General features: G+C 41.4%; 1 protein-coding gene across 1 annotated transcript in view; it reads right to left on the reverse strand.

Moving 5' to 3' along the window:
- The window catches only part of LOC122810164 (cadherin-4-like), a 368,858-nt gene that overhangs the window by 81,777 nt on the left and 268,705 nt on the right, over window positions 1-18,376 (reverse strand). The window contains exon 7 of the mRNA XM_044081642.1: window positions 7,000-7,185. Coding sequence (XP_043937577.1) covers window positions 7,000-7,185 — 186 coding nt within the window. The remainder of the gene's footprint in view (window positions 1-6,999; window positions 7,186-18,376) is intronic.

Raw genomic sequence — 18,376 nt, forward strand, 5'->3', positions numbered from 1 at the left:
ACATATCAACCCCCACCCCATCCATACTAATAAAACTAACATATCAACCCCCCCACCCATCCATACTAATAAAACTAACATATCAACCCCTCACCCATCCATGCTAATAAAACTAACATATCAACCCCCACCCATCCATACTAATAAAACTAACATATCAAACCACACCACCACCCATCCATGCTAATAAAACTAATGTATCAAATTCCCACCCTATCAAGCTCTCACTTGTCTTGCAAAAATTGAATATTATCACTATCAACCTCTGGAGCATTTGTAACAAAATTACAGAGCTACATATCTGGATATCACAGTATAACCCTGTGTTATTGTCATCACAGAAACCTGGCTTAAGCCTAACATTAATGATTTGGAACTTCTCCCTCCAGGCTGCAGTATTTTCAGAGCTGATAGGCCCCACAAGAAAACAGGAGGGGTAGCCTTAATTTTTCCAAGTTTATACAATCTCTCTCCCTATTCACACGGCATCCCAAAATTCCTAGATTCTGAAATATTAGTTTGTTTGTGTCTTTCGGCTTTTCCCTGTAAGGGGTCGCCACAGCGGAACTCCGGTCCGCTAAAGATTGGTAGTGGATTTTTACGTACCGGGTTACCAGCCCTGACGCACAACCTTCAACGAAGGCATGCCCCAGTCATGTATGCCTCCACACAGAAGACGCTCTAGCTGAGAATCTATGAGGCCATTGCTAGCAACTTCTACTCAGGACCTGTATCTGCATCAATGATAAAAAACTTCTGCTTAAACTCAAACGTTGGTCCACCTCAGCTGACAACCCCCCCGAATACCTAAAAATAGCTGCCAGTGCCATAGCTTACCCAGTGTCTATCCTTATCAATAGATCAATATCTAAATCCTATTTACCCTTACTGGGGAAAAATCCTATATTATCTCTCTTCATAAAGGTGGCATCTCAGTTGATGTCTCTATATTTGGCCTACTGCAATATTATCACCCTCTCAAAAATCCTTAAAGATATATTCATAAGCAGCTCCTCCACTGTCTTCTAGAAGAAAGGCTGTTAACATCCACTCAACATAGCTTCTACACAATACATAATACAACTACTGCCCTGTTGTCATTCACTGACCCCATAAACAATTACAGGGACTCGGGCAAACTTGTTTCCTCCTTATTCATTGACCTGTAAAATACTTTTGATACAGTTTCTCACCCCAAACTCCTGTATAAACTTTTTCAATCTGGACTATCCCATTTGTCATTACTGTGGTAGAACAGCCATTTAACTGAAAGAGTCCGGTCTGTTAAATTTGTCTAAAATGGCAGAATAGTATTTCTCCATACCTACAGGTCTTCATTGGTGTACCCCAAGCTCTTTTCTTGGTTCCCTCCTCTTTAATATATTTTTCAATGAGCTCTACACATCTGTAGGTCCAGCCTCTCTTATACAATGTACCAATGGTTCTGCTTTTATATATGCATCTAATAACTTACCTAAATTCCTCCATATTGTACAATAGACTTTTTCCTCAGTTGAGAATTGGCTACATTATACCCAGCTACTACTCAACCCTAAAAAAACAAAGCTACTGCTATTTTCCCACAAATCATACATGCCTGATAAAGCAAATTTCAAAATCTTTTCGCAAAACAAAACTGAAATTGATGTAGTCTCCCATACAAAACATCTTGGAGTGATTATAGAGGATAACCTTAAATCTGGCCTGCATATTCATAAAATAAAATATAAAAAAGACTCCCCAAAATGTAGGGCTGGTCTACAGGCACAAAACAATTCCTTAGCAACACCACCAAAACCAGTCTTGCTATTGCCTGCCTTATTCCATCTCTCTTATATGGTGCATCCAACCTTCAGGCTACAGTTAAAAATAAGCTGGAGGCATGCTGTAATAAGGTTGTCAAATTTGCCACCAACAAATAATACCACAGTCACCAGTGTATTGTTCGTAAGGTTTTGAATTGGCTCAAACTGCCTCACCATTTAGCTTACATACAGCTTATCTCCACACATAACATTATTCACAACGCCAATGACTGCCATGTTTTTATTCCTCTTCTCTATTCCTATCACCCTAGCTACTTAGATCTAATGAACAACATCTTCTCAACATATATAAACCCCACAAATCCTGTGGACAAAGTCTCTATTCATACTCTGTCACTAAAAATGAATTTCTATCCCTATGCAAATTAGAGCAACCTCTCCAGCTTAAAACTACTACTAAAAGACCACCTAAATAAACCTGGCTCTGCTCCTGCACTACCTCAGGCTAAACTAGTCCCTCCCTCCTTCCATCACCAGTGTACTTCACAATGTTCAGAGAGAAGGAATTTTTAAAATCTGTTTCTTAGACAAAGATCAAATACATTAAGTGAGTTTTGGTTTGTCTGGTTACAGATACACTGATTCCCATGTTCCTGTACAGTAAGTTTTGGTTTCTATGGTTACAGATACACTGATTCCCATGTTCCTGTACAGTAAGTTTTGGTTTCTATGGTTACAGATACACTGATTCCCATGTTCCTGTACAGTAAGTTTTGGTTTCTATGGTTACAGATACACTGATTCTCATGTTTCTGTACAGTAAGTGTTGGTTTCTATGGTTACAGATACACTGGTTCCCATGTTCCTGTTCAGACAGTTTTGGTTTCTATGGTTACAGATACACTGAGTCCCATGTTCCTGTACAGTTTTGGTTTCTATGGTTACAGATACACTGATTCCCATGTTTTGCTTTGTATATATATATATATATATATATATATATATATATATATATATATATATATATATATATAAAGACTGACATGCACCTGAGTCAGCAGAAGCAACCTTACCTGGTTACTCATCCTATCATACATTTAGACCCCAAACTATGGGCAATAAAGCCAAAGGAGGTGGTTTCAATACATATTAAAGACATACACACCTCCAGGCTGGTCAAACAATATGACACAAAGGAAACACTCCAGGTGCAGTTAACCATTGACAAGACCCCTATTTGAATCATAGCTAGCTACCAGCTCCCAATTCTGACTCAAGAAGCCCAAGCTGCCTATCTGAACCTCTTCGAATCTATCAAGATTCAACCCTTTACCCTGATCCTGGGTGTCTTTAACTACCCAAACATAGACTGGAAGAACTACCCATGCCAGAACACAAATGCTCAGAGATTTCTCAATTTTGTCAATGCAAATGCTTTGGAACAGCTAGTTGATACCCCCACAAGAGGTGATGATATCTTGGACTTGGTATTAACCAACATGAGTAACCACTGCAGCATCCCTGCAGTATCATCCTCCCTGGTAAGACCTGACCATAAAGTGGTCAGTTTCAAAGTCATCATCTCCCCCGACCCCTCTCTGTGTAGGGTCAAACAAAAAAACTTCTCCAAAGCTGATTACAGCCTCCTGAAGGATGGTATAAACAGCTTCACAGTCCCCTCCCCCTCTCTAGGAACTAGTACCAGTATCCAAAACTACACTAAAGCACTATACGAGCATTTATTCTGAGAATTTATATAAACACATGGAAGCAGGAATACCTGACAGGACTAAATCATCCTCCGCAAGGAAGAGCAAACCTGTCTGGTGAACATCTGCAATAAATAAACTCTATAACAAAAGGAAAAAATTGCTGTCCAGGACCCAGAAGGAGCAGGTGTCCAACTGGAAGCAATCTCTCCTTAGCCTGAACAAGCAAATAAGAGCACTAGTGAAATCCTCTAAAGAAAACATTGAGTCCAAATTGGCCACATCTACTAGAGACAACCATAAGGTCTTCTTCACGTATGTCCACAGTTTCAAAGGAAGCACCCAGATCTGTTCAGAACTGGTGGGCAAGGACACCATATGTACAAATGCCATAGATATAACAAACTTGCTGGCTGAGAGATTCTGTGAAAACTTCACCCCTCTGGCCCCCCATCAGTAAATCAGGACATTCTCAGTACCTGCCCCCTTCCCCTTATATCTAGGGAACAGGTCATCATTGCTCTCTCAAAGGCAAAAAATACAGCCTCCATGGGACCTGATAACATCCCAGGCTGCATCCTACATGAACTCAGGCAGGAGCTTGAAGCACTATTAGGTGCCCTATTCAACCAAAGCTTGACTACTGGCTTCATCCCAGCTGAGTGGAGGACAGCCACTGTCATCTCTTTGCACAAAGGAGGAGCATCCACCGATTCATATAGACCCATCACCCTAACTAGCCTGATCTGCAAGGCCATGAATTGATTATTATGGACCTCATTAACAATGATATTGGCAACCTCCAAACACTCGATTCCACATAGTTTGGCTTCATCAAGGGGTGGTCATGTCTGTTAAATTTGGTCAACTTCTCTGAGACAGTCACCAAAGCCATGGATGAGGGGAAGACAGTGCACACTGCCTACCTTGACCTGGCCAATGCCTTCAACACTATTCCCCACTCAGGCATAATAGATAAATGCTCTCAACTAGGCATCAATCCATATGTTACCAGATGGGTAGGTAACTGGCTCACTGATGAAACCCACCTAGTCAAAATAGGTGTAGGCCAAAACCAGTGGGCTGTGGCTGACCAAGTTTGCAGATGACTGCAAGTTTGGTGCTGTCATCAGTTCCCCTAGTGATGTGGACATCTTCCAAGAGGGTCTCACCCAAACAAATGACTGGTGCCAGAAACATGGCCTCAAGCTGAATACCAAAAACTGCATCATCATCATCCCCTTTGGGGAGAATGACATGCCTAAAAATGATCCCATTAATAACAATGTCCTAAGCACACAGTCGTGAGGGATAGCAACCTGATTTTTGACCACTATGTTGCTTCCATTGTACAGAAAGCTTTCTACATGGCCCACCTCATAAGTAAGGTTATCTCATCCAGAGACAAGGAGGTCATAACATCCCTGTATTCTTCCATTATAAGGCCCATTATTAAGTACAGCACCCCAGTTGGCATGAACCTTGCAAAGCACATGCAGCAGCTGGAGAGACCACGGAGGTCACCAGGAGAATCCAGGGCCTCAAAAATCTACCATACACATATAGGCTAAAAGGCCTATCCCTCTACTTAGTTTCATACAGACTCCTCAGAGGTGATCTTGAACCCCACCTTGATGGGACTGCATATCTGCAAGTCAAGCTCCACTCAAGTAACCCACATGTGCGGTCTCAACCTGCTCTGTGACATCAATAGGACTTGTTGACGGGACAGATTTGTATCCCAGAGACTCCCCCATCTGTGGAATAACTCTCTCTCCATGTCAAGCAGAGTACCTCTACCTCTTTTTAAGCACAACCTGGATAACTGGATGAGAAACAAAAAATACATCCCTGGGATTCCACCCATATCCCTGCTGGATGGGGGCATTGGATGCTGACTTATCTAAACACGGGCTAAACTCTTGATTAGGCTTATAAGGGCCATAGGGCCAATAGCCTAGTAACTTCCTATGATCCTATGAAACTCACAGAGGATACAGGGTTCCTCTTCCAATAATCCTCTACCCTGTATGTATGATGGTTCCACTGTATTACAGTGAGAAGGAATGTCACAGTGATGCTTACTTTTATGTGTTTTTATTCAGTTTTGTATAATTTATATTCACTTTTGCATAATCTGTGTAATCCATTTCTATAACTTCATATATGCTATTTCAGTGTTGCATGTTCTGTACTACTTTTTCCATGTTTTATTTTATGTTATTGTTCTGTGATCGCATGTTGTTATTCCCTTAATAACTGTTTCTTTTCTTCTGTTGACAAAGCCTGAAAATTGACTGTGGGGACCAGCAGTCTACACTGATTAACAAATAAAAATAAATTAACAACACTGATTAACAAAAATAAATAAACATGGACACCATGCTGACAGCTGACATCATACCCAGAACTTCTAATGGGATCTCAAATGACCCTTCACCGAACTTCATGGGATCTGATTTCTCATTACCATCATGTCTTCATTTTAAGAGATGAGTGCAGATATGAGTTCAGCAGGGTTGGATGAGATCCTGTTTCATGCCATCAGTGTTGACCTGTTTGTCTTATCTCATCACATGCATACGCCCTTTATCACACTCTTTTGAAAATATGCATGAGAACCATTTCCAGTGTGGCTTTGCCTTTTGGCCTTTGGCAGGCTTTGTTATACAAAATGACTGATATTCTGAATGTGCAGGTAGAATGTAAATGCCCTGATGTGAAAAGATGTGTTACAGTGTCAGCAATGACAGAGGTATAATCTTGCACTGTTATTTGCCATGACTATGTAAACTGCTGGAAACTTGAATTAACCCCTGTGACAACATAATCTTCAAAGAAGGGATGTCTAACTCAGGAATTTATACTGGCATTGCCTAGACTCTAGAAAAACGTACTTTCTGTTAGGATTTCTGCACCTTGGAAATGCTAAGGAAACACCTCAGTACTTCATACATCTCTTCAGTAAGTGCTCTTGTTTCTGAATCATTTCACTTTTCCCATAGCTTCATCTATTCTGTTGTGTTTTTTTTTCTCCCTATGTGACACCCCCTTGTTTCTCACCTTCATTATATACACCTATTTCATGGTCTTTTTAAGCGTTGTATCTCCACTTTTATCCCGTATAAATTACTCTTTCTAGAAGTAGGCTGTCCACAACACTTCTTTTTTTGGCCTAATATGACCTTATTATGTCTACTTTACTTAAGAACTGATCACACATCATTGTAATCATTTCTTCAGTGAAGAGATTCTATCAGTAACTCTAACGTTGCTTCCACATTCCATTACTCATCGAATATACCCCTGGGATACTGAATTGTTACTGTCATACACATGACACAACCATCTACATTTGTAGCAATGGATGGAAATTTCATAATTCTTTTATTTTTATGATTATATTCTACTGTATTTTGAATAGGTGTAAGAAGTTTAACAGCAGAATGTCAGTGCTGTAAGCGGTATGAACATCATGCTTGTTGACTTGACAGACATAATTGTTGGACAAATGTTTCACTTACCTTTGCTGTCTGTAGGATGCATTCATTGGTGTTGGTATCAGTTGTCACACTGAACAAGCCATTTTCATTCCCACCTGTAATGTTGTAGACTGCATTCCAGTTCGGCGAACGTTCTTGGTCCTTGTCTATCACATCCAGTCGTGTTATGACAGCCCCTACAAGGTCTTCGGCTACAGATCCTGTATACTGCCAACACAAAAGAAAAAGTCACAACAACAAAATATTAGTGATAAAAATTTTCATTTCCAAATACTCCAAACTGCATTAAAATCAGAAGTGAGATTAATTTGGGATCAGATGTATTTATTTGCTAGCAAACTCTTTTCCTTCTGCCCTGGTGAAACTCTCAAGACATGCATAATATCAAAGAAAAAAAATACTTTGGGATTGACAACTGGAAGTATGTAGCATTTATTATTTCTTTATAAGATGGTAACATGTACTTGAAGGATGCATCACTTTCTTCAATGGCTAAAGTTATGTTACACCCATAGCCTTTTTTTGTAAATGTATTTGCTGTCTTGATGTTTGATTCTGAAAATCATGACATCATTTGCAGTTACAAAAGGACAGGGAATAAAACGGATTCAAGGTGGAGTATAAGAAGCGTTGTCATTAGCTGTTGTGACCAGTGTGGACATGTACAGCACAAGAGCTACTGCTATGGGTGTAGCTGAGAGGACAAGGATGAACCACAGAAATAACATTGCAAAGGCTTGTTTCTTGACCCTGAATTTGTACAGAAGGTCTATGATGATGGCCACCTCAGTCCTCCAACCACATACTTGTGTAAGTACACCAAACTGACCTTCACTTTACCTGTCAAATAATGTATCATACAGTGACCATAACAGTATTGACTAGGCCAGTTATTCAGGACCTTGGGTTTCAAGCATAATAGTCCAATAATGGGAAATCACAGGGAGCTGGTGTCTCTAAGATGTAAGGCTTTAATAGTTACGCACTGACAGATTTATTTGGCAATGGTTATATTAACGACTGTGGGAACTGCAATATATTTACAAAACAGATGCAGGTCATAAGACCAAAAGCTCAAAAAATGCATAATATCGTTACATCCAAAATATAAACTAGTCACAATGAATATAGAACATTTATAGACCAAAAGCTCAAAAAATGCATAATATTGCTACATCCAAAATATAAACTAGTCACAATGAATATAAGACATTTAGAGATAAGTGATCTAGACAGGCACAAATTAAAAACAGTTCAGATGGATAACCTATAAGAGGTATTGGAAGGAAGAAGGGACAAGTTAATGGTAAATCAAGGCAGCAGGAAATGACAGGCACATGTATCACGCATCTCCAGTGTGCGACTCGTGTGTGCAATCATGGAAGCAGTAAGTAAGAAAGAAGCCCCGGTTCTCTGACCTTGGAAAAGATGCAAGATGCACTAATCATAACCCTCCGGTAGAAGAATTAAGTTAGATATTAAGCACTATGTTGAAATATTGTTATGTATATGAATTGCAGAACACACAATCTCTTGTTGTATAGCTTCAAAAACTCTTATTAAGTTGGTGATTTAAGAAGCCCGTTACAAAATACTCGTAGAAACAAAGGCAGGCTCTCCACTTGCTCCCTGCAAAGAACAAGTCTAAAGAGAAGAGAGATGTGCAATATTCTCTCTTCTCCAGCATTTTCTGTCTTTTTGGGGTTTTTTTTTTTTTTTTTTTTTTTGGCTTGTCATGACACAGCTTTGTGAATCCTGATATTTCATAGGTTCATAGGTTCATACTAGGCTATCTGCCCTAGGGCATTTATAAGCCTAGCCAGAGTGTGTTTGGCTTTCGCCACCCATTTTAAATTAATTTTGCTATGCCCTTTTTTGAGGTTAGTATACTGTGCCTCTGTCTAACAGTGACACAGAAGTGATACCCGGGGTAAACCTACGATCTCCCATCCACTCATCAAGATTCCTCTTAAAGAAAGTCAATGAGGGACTCTGCCTAACCTGGACTGGGATTTTATTCCAGAGTGAAGGGAGCCTCTGGGTTATGAATCTGTCCCTCCAGCATGTCCTATTTATTTCAGTGCTCAGGTTCAAGTCTTGCGAGCCAGTAGCTCAATGGGATTTGGATTTTCTGAGGTGCAGCATGTCCATTAATTCCGGGTTGGACATGGCTTTATACGCCAGGCACAGATCGCCTCTGAACAGGCGGTATGCCACTGAGTAGAGCTGGAGTTTCTTTAACCGGGCAGCATATGGCATCTGTTTGAGCCCTTTGATCCTCTTGGTGAGGTACTTTTGGGGTCTTTCCAGTTGCTGCAGGTGTCTGGTAAGGTACATCCCAAAAGGGCATTGTACTCAATTATGGGCCTGATGAGGGATGAGTAAAGAGGCACGATGACCTCCCTGATCTAGATGTGAATCCCTTCATGATTAGGTGGGCTATATAAAATGTTTTCTAACCACTTTGGCCACGTGGTTGTCAAATGAGAGATTACTATCAACTTGGGTCCCCAGGTCCCTAATTACTTCTTCTGTACTTAATGGATTACCACCTATGTGGTAATTTGTGGGCACTTTGTTTTTGCCAAAGTGGATGACTATACACTTTTTGGCATTTAGCTTGAGGCCATGGCTCTGGCACCAGTTGTCTGTTTCTATGAGGCCCTTTTGGAGGATGCTTGTGTCGGCTGGAGAGTCGATTATGGCACCCAGTTTGCAGTCATCTGCGAACTTGGTCAGCCACAGTCCTTCCGTGTTGGCCTGTACCTCCGAGAAATATATACCTAACAAGAGAGGTCCCAGGACTGAGCCTTGTGGGATGCCACTTGTAACTGGTTTGGAGTCTGACATGGCTCCAGCAATTCTAACCATGTGGGTTCAGTCCTTGAGCCAGTTTGCAACCCATCTAATGACATAGGGGTTTATATTTAAGCTGGTGAGCTTATCTGTAATGCCCGAGTGGGGTATTGTATCGAAGGCTTTTGCGAGGTCCAGGTAGGCTGTGTGGACCACCTTCCCTCGTCAATGGCCTTGGTGACTGTTTCAAAGAAATCAACCAGGTTTAAGAGGCAGGATCTGCCCTTAACAAAGCCGAACTGGGTAGGATCCAGTGTCTGTAGGTCCCCAATATCTTTATTTATGAGGTCCATGATGATCCTTTCCATAGCTTTGCAGACCAAGCTAGTCAGGCTTATGGGGCGATAGTTTCCAGGATCCGTTGAGGCACCACCTTTATGGAGAGGGACCACTGTTGCTGTACGCCACTCTTTGGGTACATATCCTGTAGTAAGGCTGAGATTGAACAGTAGTTTTATGTTTGGGTTTAGCTCTTCTTTGAGTTCATGTAGGACGCAGCCCGGGACACCATCTGGTCCCATTGATGCTGTGTTTTTGCTTTGGAGAGGGTGGCTCTTACCTGAGCATCTGAGATGTCAGGGGCAGCACTCTGCTGGGATAGATATTTGCCCTTTGGTGGGGAGGGGAGAAGTTTGTGCTGAACCTGTCAGCTAGGATGTTGGCAATGTCTGTGGGTTCGTGTATTTTTTGTCATTTTGGACTAATTCTGAGCATATCTGGGAATTACCACCCAGGTTCCTAACATAACTAAAGAAAGCCTTGTGATTATCCTTAGTGTCCTGTGCAATTTTTCTCTCAAAGCTGGCCTTAGACAATTTTATGAGTGCCCGTAGTTTTTGCTAATACTGATCAGAGATGCCTTCCCTTTTGGGATTTTGCTCTATCATTTAGTAGCTTCCTCCTTCTATTGTATAGTTTGTTTATGGTTGGGGTCCACCAGACAGGACGCCTGCCTTTGGAGGATTGGGTCTTGGTTTTATTTGGGATTGATGATCCATGCATTCCTGAAGGTGTTCATAGAATGCGTTTATAAAAGATTCTGCGGTCTGGGCTGTATTTTCCACAGGCCCGGGGGCTTTGAAGGATTACACCTCAGTTTTGAGGAGTGTAAAATTTGCTTTAGAGAAGTTTTTCACTGTGGTTTTCTGGGCAGGGGGTGGGGTCGGGATGTAAATATCCAGTGAGATTAGTTTATGGTCTGATCTTACCAGTGAGGGATACACTTCTGGTCTGGAGCATAGAGTCCCCATGTTGGTGATGATCAGGTCCAGTATGTTTTCCCCTCTTGTGGGCGTGGTAACAAGTTGTTCCATAGCATTTGAGTTTATAAATTCTAGGAACCTTTGGGCTAAGGTGTTGGAGCTAGAGTAATGTTCCCAGTCTATGTTTGGGTAGTTGAAGTCGCCCACTATAATAGTGTTTGGAGATACCTTCATATGTTTCAGTGTTCTCAGGAAGGCTGAGTGGGGTTCCTGGGTTTGGGAGGGTGGTCTGTAGCAGGCTATAAACTGGAAGGCAGTTTTACCCAATGTTAGTTGCACATGGATAGTCTCTGATGCTTCGTGCTGTGCCACCAACCTGGAGTTGTGGGTATCTTTGACCAATATTGATACTCCCCCTCCTTTTGTGGTTTGGTCCAAGTTTTGGGGCCGAAAAGCATGGTATGAGGTATAACCTGGTAGTGCTGGGGTGCTCTCGGGAGCCTTGAACCAGGTTTCTGTTACTGCACAGATATCAATGTTCTCCATTCTAAGGAGAGTTTCGAGTGCATGCATCTTGAGGTTTAGACTTCTGGCGTTGAGTAGCATTACTCTTAGTTTCTTATCCCTTGTAATACCTATGGAGGTGGGTTTGTCTTTTGAGCCTTGCCTAAAAAAGGCACTATGGGGGTAGCAAGAGCCTTTGCCAATATCCGAAAGCCCAGGGGTGACAGGTGCAAGCCGTCCCTAGCTTAAGCATCGTGGCTTGTCGAGCATGTCATCCCAGGCTGACAGGCATTGGATCCCCTTTGAATGACACCAATACTTAAGCCAATTGTTGAAGCCAATTGTTGAAATTGATCATCTTGTCTTCATATTGTGGCATCATTCTTGGTAGGGTAAGATGCTACTCAAGGTCAGGGTCATACCGGCCTGGGCTACATGCTCAGAGAGCTCCTCTAGGTCTCTTTTCATGTAGTCCAGGGAGGTACGTCTCAGGTCATTCACACCAGCATGGGCAATGACTGAGTCATATTTGTACTTGCCTTGGAGTGACCTGAGTGCTTGTGTTATGTGGCGGATCCTAGCGCCCGACAGGCAGCTCACCATGACCTTTTCCTTGTTCAGCCTGATGAGTGGGACGTCAGTGTGCCTGATGATAGAGTCACCTATTACAAGTGTATCAGGTGTGTTGTTTAGCCTTAAGGGCTGTGACTGTTTGGCACACTGGCTTTGTGAGCTATGTGTTGCACGTGTTTTGTTTTGGGGTAGTGGTTGCTTGGGTGTCTGCTTTGGAGGTCTCTGCTGCTTAGGCAGATTTTTATTTAGAGCCTCCGAGACAGGGATGATTGAAATTGAACAGGGAGCTGAAATTTCACATACTCAATGTACTTTGTTCTGCCTCTGAGTATCAGTAAAGTCCTAAACCTACCTCACTGTGTTCTGCCCCTGAGTATTAGTCAATTCACAAACTAATTGCTGAATGTTTTGCAGTGGTAAATTCACATATGTATGTGTGTTTATGTGCATATTTATATGTATATGAATATGTACATGTATATGTGCACGTGTATATGTGTCTGTATATGTGCACGTGTACATGTATATGCATACGTATATGTATATGTGTCAATGCGTATATGTATATGTGCATGTGTATATGTATCTGTATATATGCACGTGTACATGTATATGCGTACGTATATGTATATGTGTCTTTGCGTATATGTATATGTGCATGTGTATATGTGTCTATATATGTGCATGTGTACATGTATATGCATATGTATATCTATATGTATATGTGTCTATGGGTATATGTATATGTGCATATGTGTCTGTACATATGCAGGTGTGCATGTATATGCATACATATATGTATATATGTCTATGCATATATGTATATGTATATGTGCATATGTGCATGTGTATATGTGTCTGTAGGTGTGCACGTGTACATGTATATGTATATGTATATGTATATATATATATATATATATGTGTGTGTGTGTGTGTGTGTGTGTGTGTGTGTGTGTGTGTGTGTGTGTGTGTGTGTGTCTATGTGCATATGTATATGTATATGTGCACGTGTACATGTATAAGTATATGTATGTGTATATGTGTACATGTGTCTGTATATGTGCACATGTACATCTATATGTGCAGGTGTATATCTGCCTGTATATGTGCATGTGTACATGTATATGTGCATGTGTATATGTGTCTGTATATGCGCATGTGTACATGTATATGTATATGTAGACAGAGAAACATGCGCACATTATGTGAGGATGCACTTACTGGAGCATGTTACAGCATTAGTGTTACTGGTGCGCTACAACAGTAACAGCTACAGCTTTTTGGGTGTGACAGGGATGAATGCTGATCTAACCTGAGTACTGCACGTAGGCATGTGTGGCAGTATATTCATATGTGCATTAATGTTAGCCACTGTTTGCTGGAAAAGTACATCATGTCCATAAGGTTACTGCTGTAACACTGACAGAATCAGATGCTGTTTTTCTGTAGAAGCACACTGGATTCACTCTCAGGACTACATCTCTCTACTGTGTTGTAAATTTGTTTCTGCAGTCAACCTTGCTATACAATACATCTGTTTCTGAATTGCAGTAACACTGTTATTTATTTAATTTATTCATTAACATTTATTTACTGGGATTGTCTGGCTGGGCACAAGACCCTTTTTCAGTGGAGGCCTAGGGAGAAAAGCTCCACAAAAATACATATGATAAGTTTACAAAAGGTTACAATAAGACACAGGAGTACAAGTCTAATAAAGCAATACAGGCAACTGTTAGTTAATGGTTAGAAGACAAAAACTGAACATTACAATGAGTAGGTACTCTTAACTATTACACCAAAAGAGAAAAGACATAAAATATCTTAAAGTGGGCATCACAATCTCTGAAACAGCTCCTTTTATGAATCCAGGTTTCCATTTCAGCCCCTCTACTTTTTTCCATATTTATTAACAAACTCTCATCTAATCACCCTCAGATACCTTTAAGTCATTATACACATTACATGATCACTCTGAGGTCAAACAAATCCCACTGTATTATTCAGACTCAGCCCAAATTGCCTCCAAACCCTGGAGAACAGGAAATTCATCCCTGGTTTGGCACTTGCGTCTGTAATTGACACAGGCAACCTGTAAATGGTTCATCTCCCAAGTCCCTGCTGACACTTACCAAGGGTAGCACAACTTGTCAGAGATTTGGGATGCATGGCTAGGCTTAAAAAGACCCCACTGGTCATTAGCCCATTACACACATATGAACCTATATAGATATAGTTATAGACATTAATCAGCAACAAGAAAGAATGAGATTTGTATGAGCATATCATAGAAAATAACTAGATCAACTACAGTGCAGGCTACATTATTAGCACTGCTTTCTAGATTTAGGCTTGTATACAGCATTCATTGATGACTGATTTGGCTTCTTTAGGTGGGGTAAGAGGGATTTAAGGAGCAGTAGGTATAGGAGGACGGTGGCAAGTAGTGGACAGTGAAGTACAGAAGCATGGCTAGTTCAGCCAGTACTCTAGGCCAGCACTATGGACCAGAGCACCACCCCCTCAGCTTTTCAAGTGAAGAGCCAAAAAAAAAAAAATGGACAATCCTTCTAATGACACACCACCCAGGTGGCCAGATGCAAAACACACTCCCTCCCTCCTCCCTAGATGTTCAGGTTCCATTTTTGTGCCCTGCCCCAACCCTCCTTCAATATACTGTCTTCTTTCTTCTTCTTTCGGCTTTTCTCAGTTAGGTGTCACCACAGTGGATCACCTGTCTGCTCATGATTGGCAGTGGAGTTTTACAGTGTCGAGTTGCCAGCCCAGTGCCCAACCTTCCATGGAAGGCACACACATGCACACCCTCACACCCAGGGCCAATTTAGAGTGTCCAATCCACCTACGGCATGTCAAAAAATTATTTCTTCTTTTAAAATGTAGCAAATTATTTTCTGCAGTTGCTACAGTTTATACTCTGCCTGCACTGAGCAGTACTGTGCTCATGTTTTAGTTTAAAAAAAATCTTTTTAAACTGTAGCAAACTGCTTGCTACAGATATAGCAAAGAGTTGCTACAGTTTATACCCTACCTGCACAGAGTGCTACAGTGTTCAGATTTTAGTTAAAAAAAGTTATTTTTTTTACTTTTAAACTGTAGCAAGCTGCTTGCTTCAATGTAGCAAGCAGCTTGCTACAGTTTAGACCACACATGGAGCACTTTAACTCTCAGGTTTGACCACAAATACATTATGTGCTTTTAAAACCTGGTAATGCATTAAAGGTGTCTCAGCTGATCACTCCTCAACTCTTTGTGCTTGGGCCAGTTGCCCCTCACTCCTAGCCCTAGCTACACTACTGGTGAAGTACAGTAGAATGATAGTAAATTGATGGGGCTATATTAAGCTGAAATCTAGAAGAACATATTGAAGTAAGTTTGATGAAGTGTGTGGGAGAGAGGGCTTAATGAGGAGCTAAGAGAAAAGGTATGGAAGCGGTGGCTAGAAAGGATTCATAGGGAAAGGTCAGGTAGCCAGAAGAGGCTAGATTAAATAATATCAATAGGAATTATTAAGTATTGCTGGATATTTATTGTATTTAGAGGAAGAAATTTAGTGGGTATGCAGAAGTGAGTTATTACCCTGGTGAATGGCATGAACATGATCACGTTTCCATCAGATGTTGTTTACAATGTTGTTGAAATGTTATGAGGTTATGGGTTTGTTTTATGGTGAGTGGGTTGGAGTTCCAGATTTTGGATATATAGCAGCAGTAGACAGAGTCACCTGTTATTAGGTTTTCTAACTAGTAACAGGTGTTTGTGGAACAAAGTGTTCTGCTGGTGGAGTAGTGATGAATTATGTTGCTGATACTGAGGCATTTGTCTGATTTGTAAGCTAGGTTGTGTGTAGTCACTAACTGAGAGAAGGTTAAGGTATGTTGCAATTCACTCCACTGAAACTATCTTACAGCTAACCAGTGGTAATTTCTGTATGCAGTATTATTCAGGCTGTTCAGCTCATTTGCAGATGTTTTGCACACCAGCTGTATATAAGGTGTCTCTGAACCACGGCTGGCCTAGTCCCTGTATTCTGCATGCATTGTTCCTACTCAGTATAAGACATGTTTATGAATTTGTTCCAGTGATGCTGATATGAGGTAGCCCCTGAAATCACAGACACTCAGGTTAAAACAGCTCTCTCCAAAGCCAGCAACACAGCATCAATGGGACTGGACGGTGTCCCAGGCTGCGTCCTACACAAACTCAAATATGAACTAACCCCTCACCTAAACACACTGTTTAAACTCAGCCTCTCCACAGGCTACGTTCCCACAGAGTGGTGCACAGCAACGGTTATTCCGCTCCACAAAGGTGGAGCCACAACGGACCCCGGGAACTATCGCCCTATAAGCCTCACTAGCTTGGTCTGCAAAGCTATGGAGCACATCATCATGGATCTCATTAACAGAGGCATTAGGGACTTCCAAACACTGGACCCTACCCAGTTCAGCTTTGTTAAGGGCAGATCATGCCTCCTAAACCTGGTGGACTTCTTTGAGACAGTTACCAAGGCTATAGATGAGGGAAAGGTGGTCCACACAGCCTACCTAGACCTCACAAAGGCCTTCGATACCATTCCCCACTCAGGTATTATAGACAAGCTCACCAGCCTAAACATAAACCCCTACATCTTGAGATGGGTTGCCAACTAGCTCATGGACAGAACCCACATGGTAAGAGTTGCAGGATCTAGGTCTGACTCTAAACCAGTTGCAAGTGGCATTCCCCAGGGCTCAGTCCTAGGACCCCTCCTGTTTGGCATATACTTCTCAGAGGTACAGGCAACCATAGGAGGACTATGGCTGACCAAGTTCACATATGACTGCAAACTAGGGGCTATAATTGACTCTTCAGCTGACACAGACATCTTCCAAAAGGGTCTCACTGCGACAGATACCTGGTGTTAAAACCATGGCCTCAAGCTAAATGCCAAAAAGTGCATAGTCATCCCCTTTGGAAAAAACAATGTACCCACAAACTACCACATAGGTGGTAGTCCCCTAAATACGGAAGATGCAATAAGAGATCTGGGGACCCAAGTAGAAAGTAAACTCTCCTTTGATAATCACATTGCCAAAGTGGTTAGACAATCCTTCTATGTGGCCCACCTAATCACAAAAGGGTTTGCCTCCAGATCGAAAGAGGTCATTGGGCCCCTCTACGCATCACTCATCAGACCCATCATAGAGTACAATGCCCCATTTGGGATGTACCTTACAAGACACCTGCAACAACTGGAAAGACCACAGAAGTACCTCACCAAGAGGATCACTTGACCTCAAGCACATGCCCTATGCAGCTCGACTGAAGAAACTCCAGCTGTACTTGGTTGCATACCGCCTACTCAGAGGTGATCTCTGCCTGACATACAAGGCCATAACCAACCCAGAATTGATGGACATGCTCCACCTAAAGAAAAACATATCCCCTCGAGCCACACGCTCCTGGGATCTAAACCTCACCACAACAATAAATAGGACGTGCAGGAGGGATAGATTCCTGTCCCAGAGACTTTCCATGCTCTGGAACAAGATTCCAATCTACATTAGGCAGAGCTCCTCGCTAACCCTCGTCAAGAGAAACCTTGATGAGTGGATGGGAAACAGAAAGTTTACCGCAGGGATCATTTCAGTCGCTCTGCTGGACAGAGGCACAGGGAACTAATCTAAGGGGGCGGCGAAAGCCAACACATTCCAGCTAGGCTTATAAATGCCTTCGGGCAGATAGCCTAGTACCTACCTATGAACCTATGAACCTATTGCCATATAATTTGTATCTATTCATAATGAATGTTTTCATATTATGTCTAATTTTGTATAATTATTTAAACTGTAGTTGTTCTTTGTATTATTTTTAAAGATTGTAAAATTATTGTTCGTAAAATGTTTTGCAGTACTTTGAAGCTTTTTTCACCAGGCCTCCACTGAAAATGGGCTCCTACCCCGTCGAACATTCCCAATAATCAAATGTCAATAAATGAAATAAATAAAAATGTAAAGAGGAAATACTAGAGAGAAAAAAACAGAACAAATAGGAAAGTTGATGTATTTGAATATGAAAAATAAACATTAAATCTGTGTGAAAACTGTAGGACAGTATCAAGTATATTCCTGCCTGTTTATTTGTGTATTTATTTAATTACTATTTGGTAACTGGGTAAGTGGACTGGTAAAAAGACACTTTCTTTCCACAACCTGGACTCAAACACTGCCTCACTGGGCCTGTTAAACCACTTTTTCAGCGGA

The sequence above is a fragment of the Protopterus annectens genome, chromosome 8.part1 (assembly GCF_019279795.1).
Source record: "Protopterus annectens isolate FY-2018-M chromosome 8.part1, PAN1.0, whole genome shotgun sequence".
NCBI classification, from domain to species: domain Eukaryota; kingdom Metazoa; phylum Chordata; order Ceratodontiformes; family Protopteridae; genus Protopterus; species Protopterus annectens.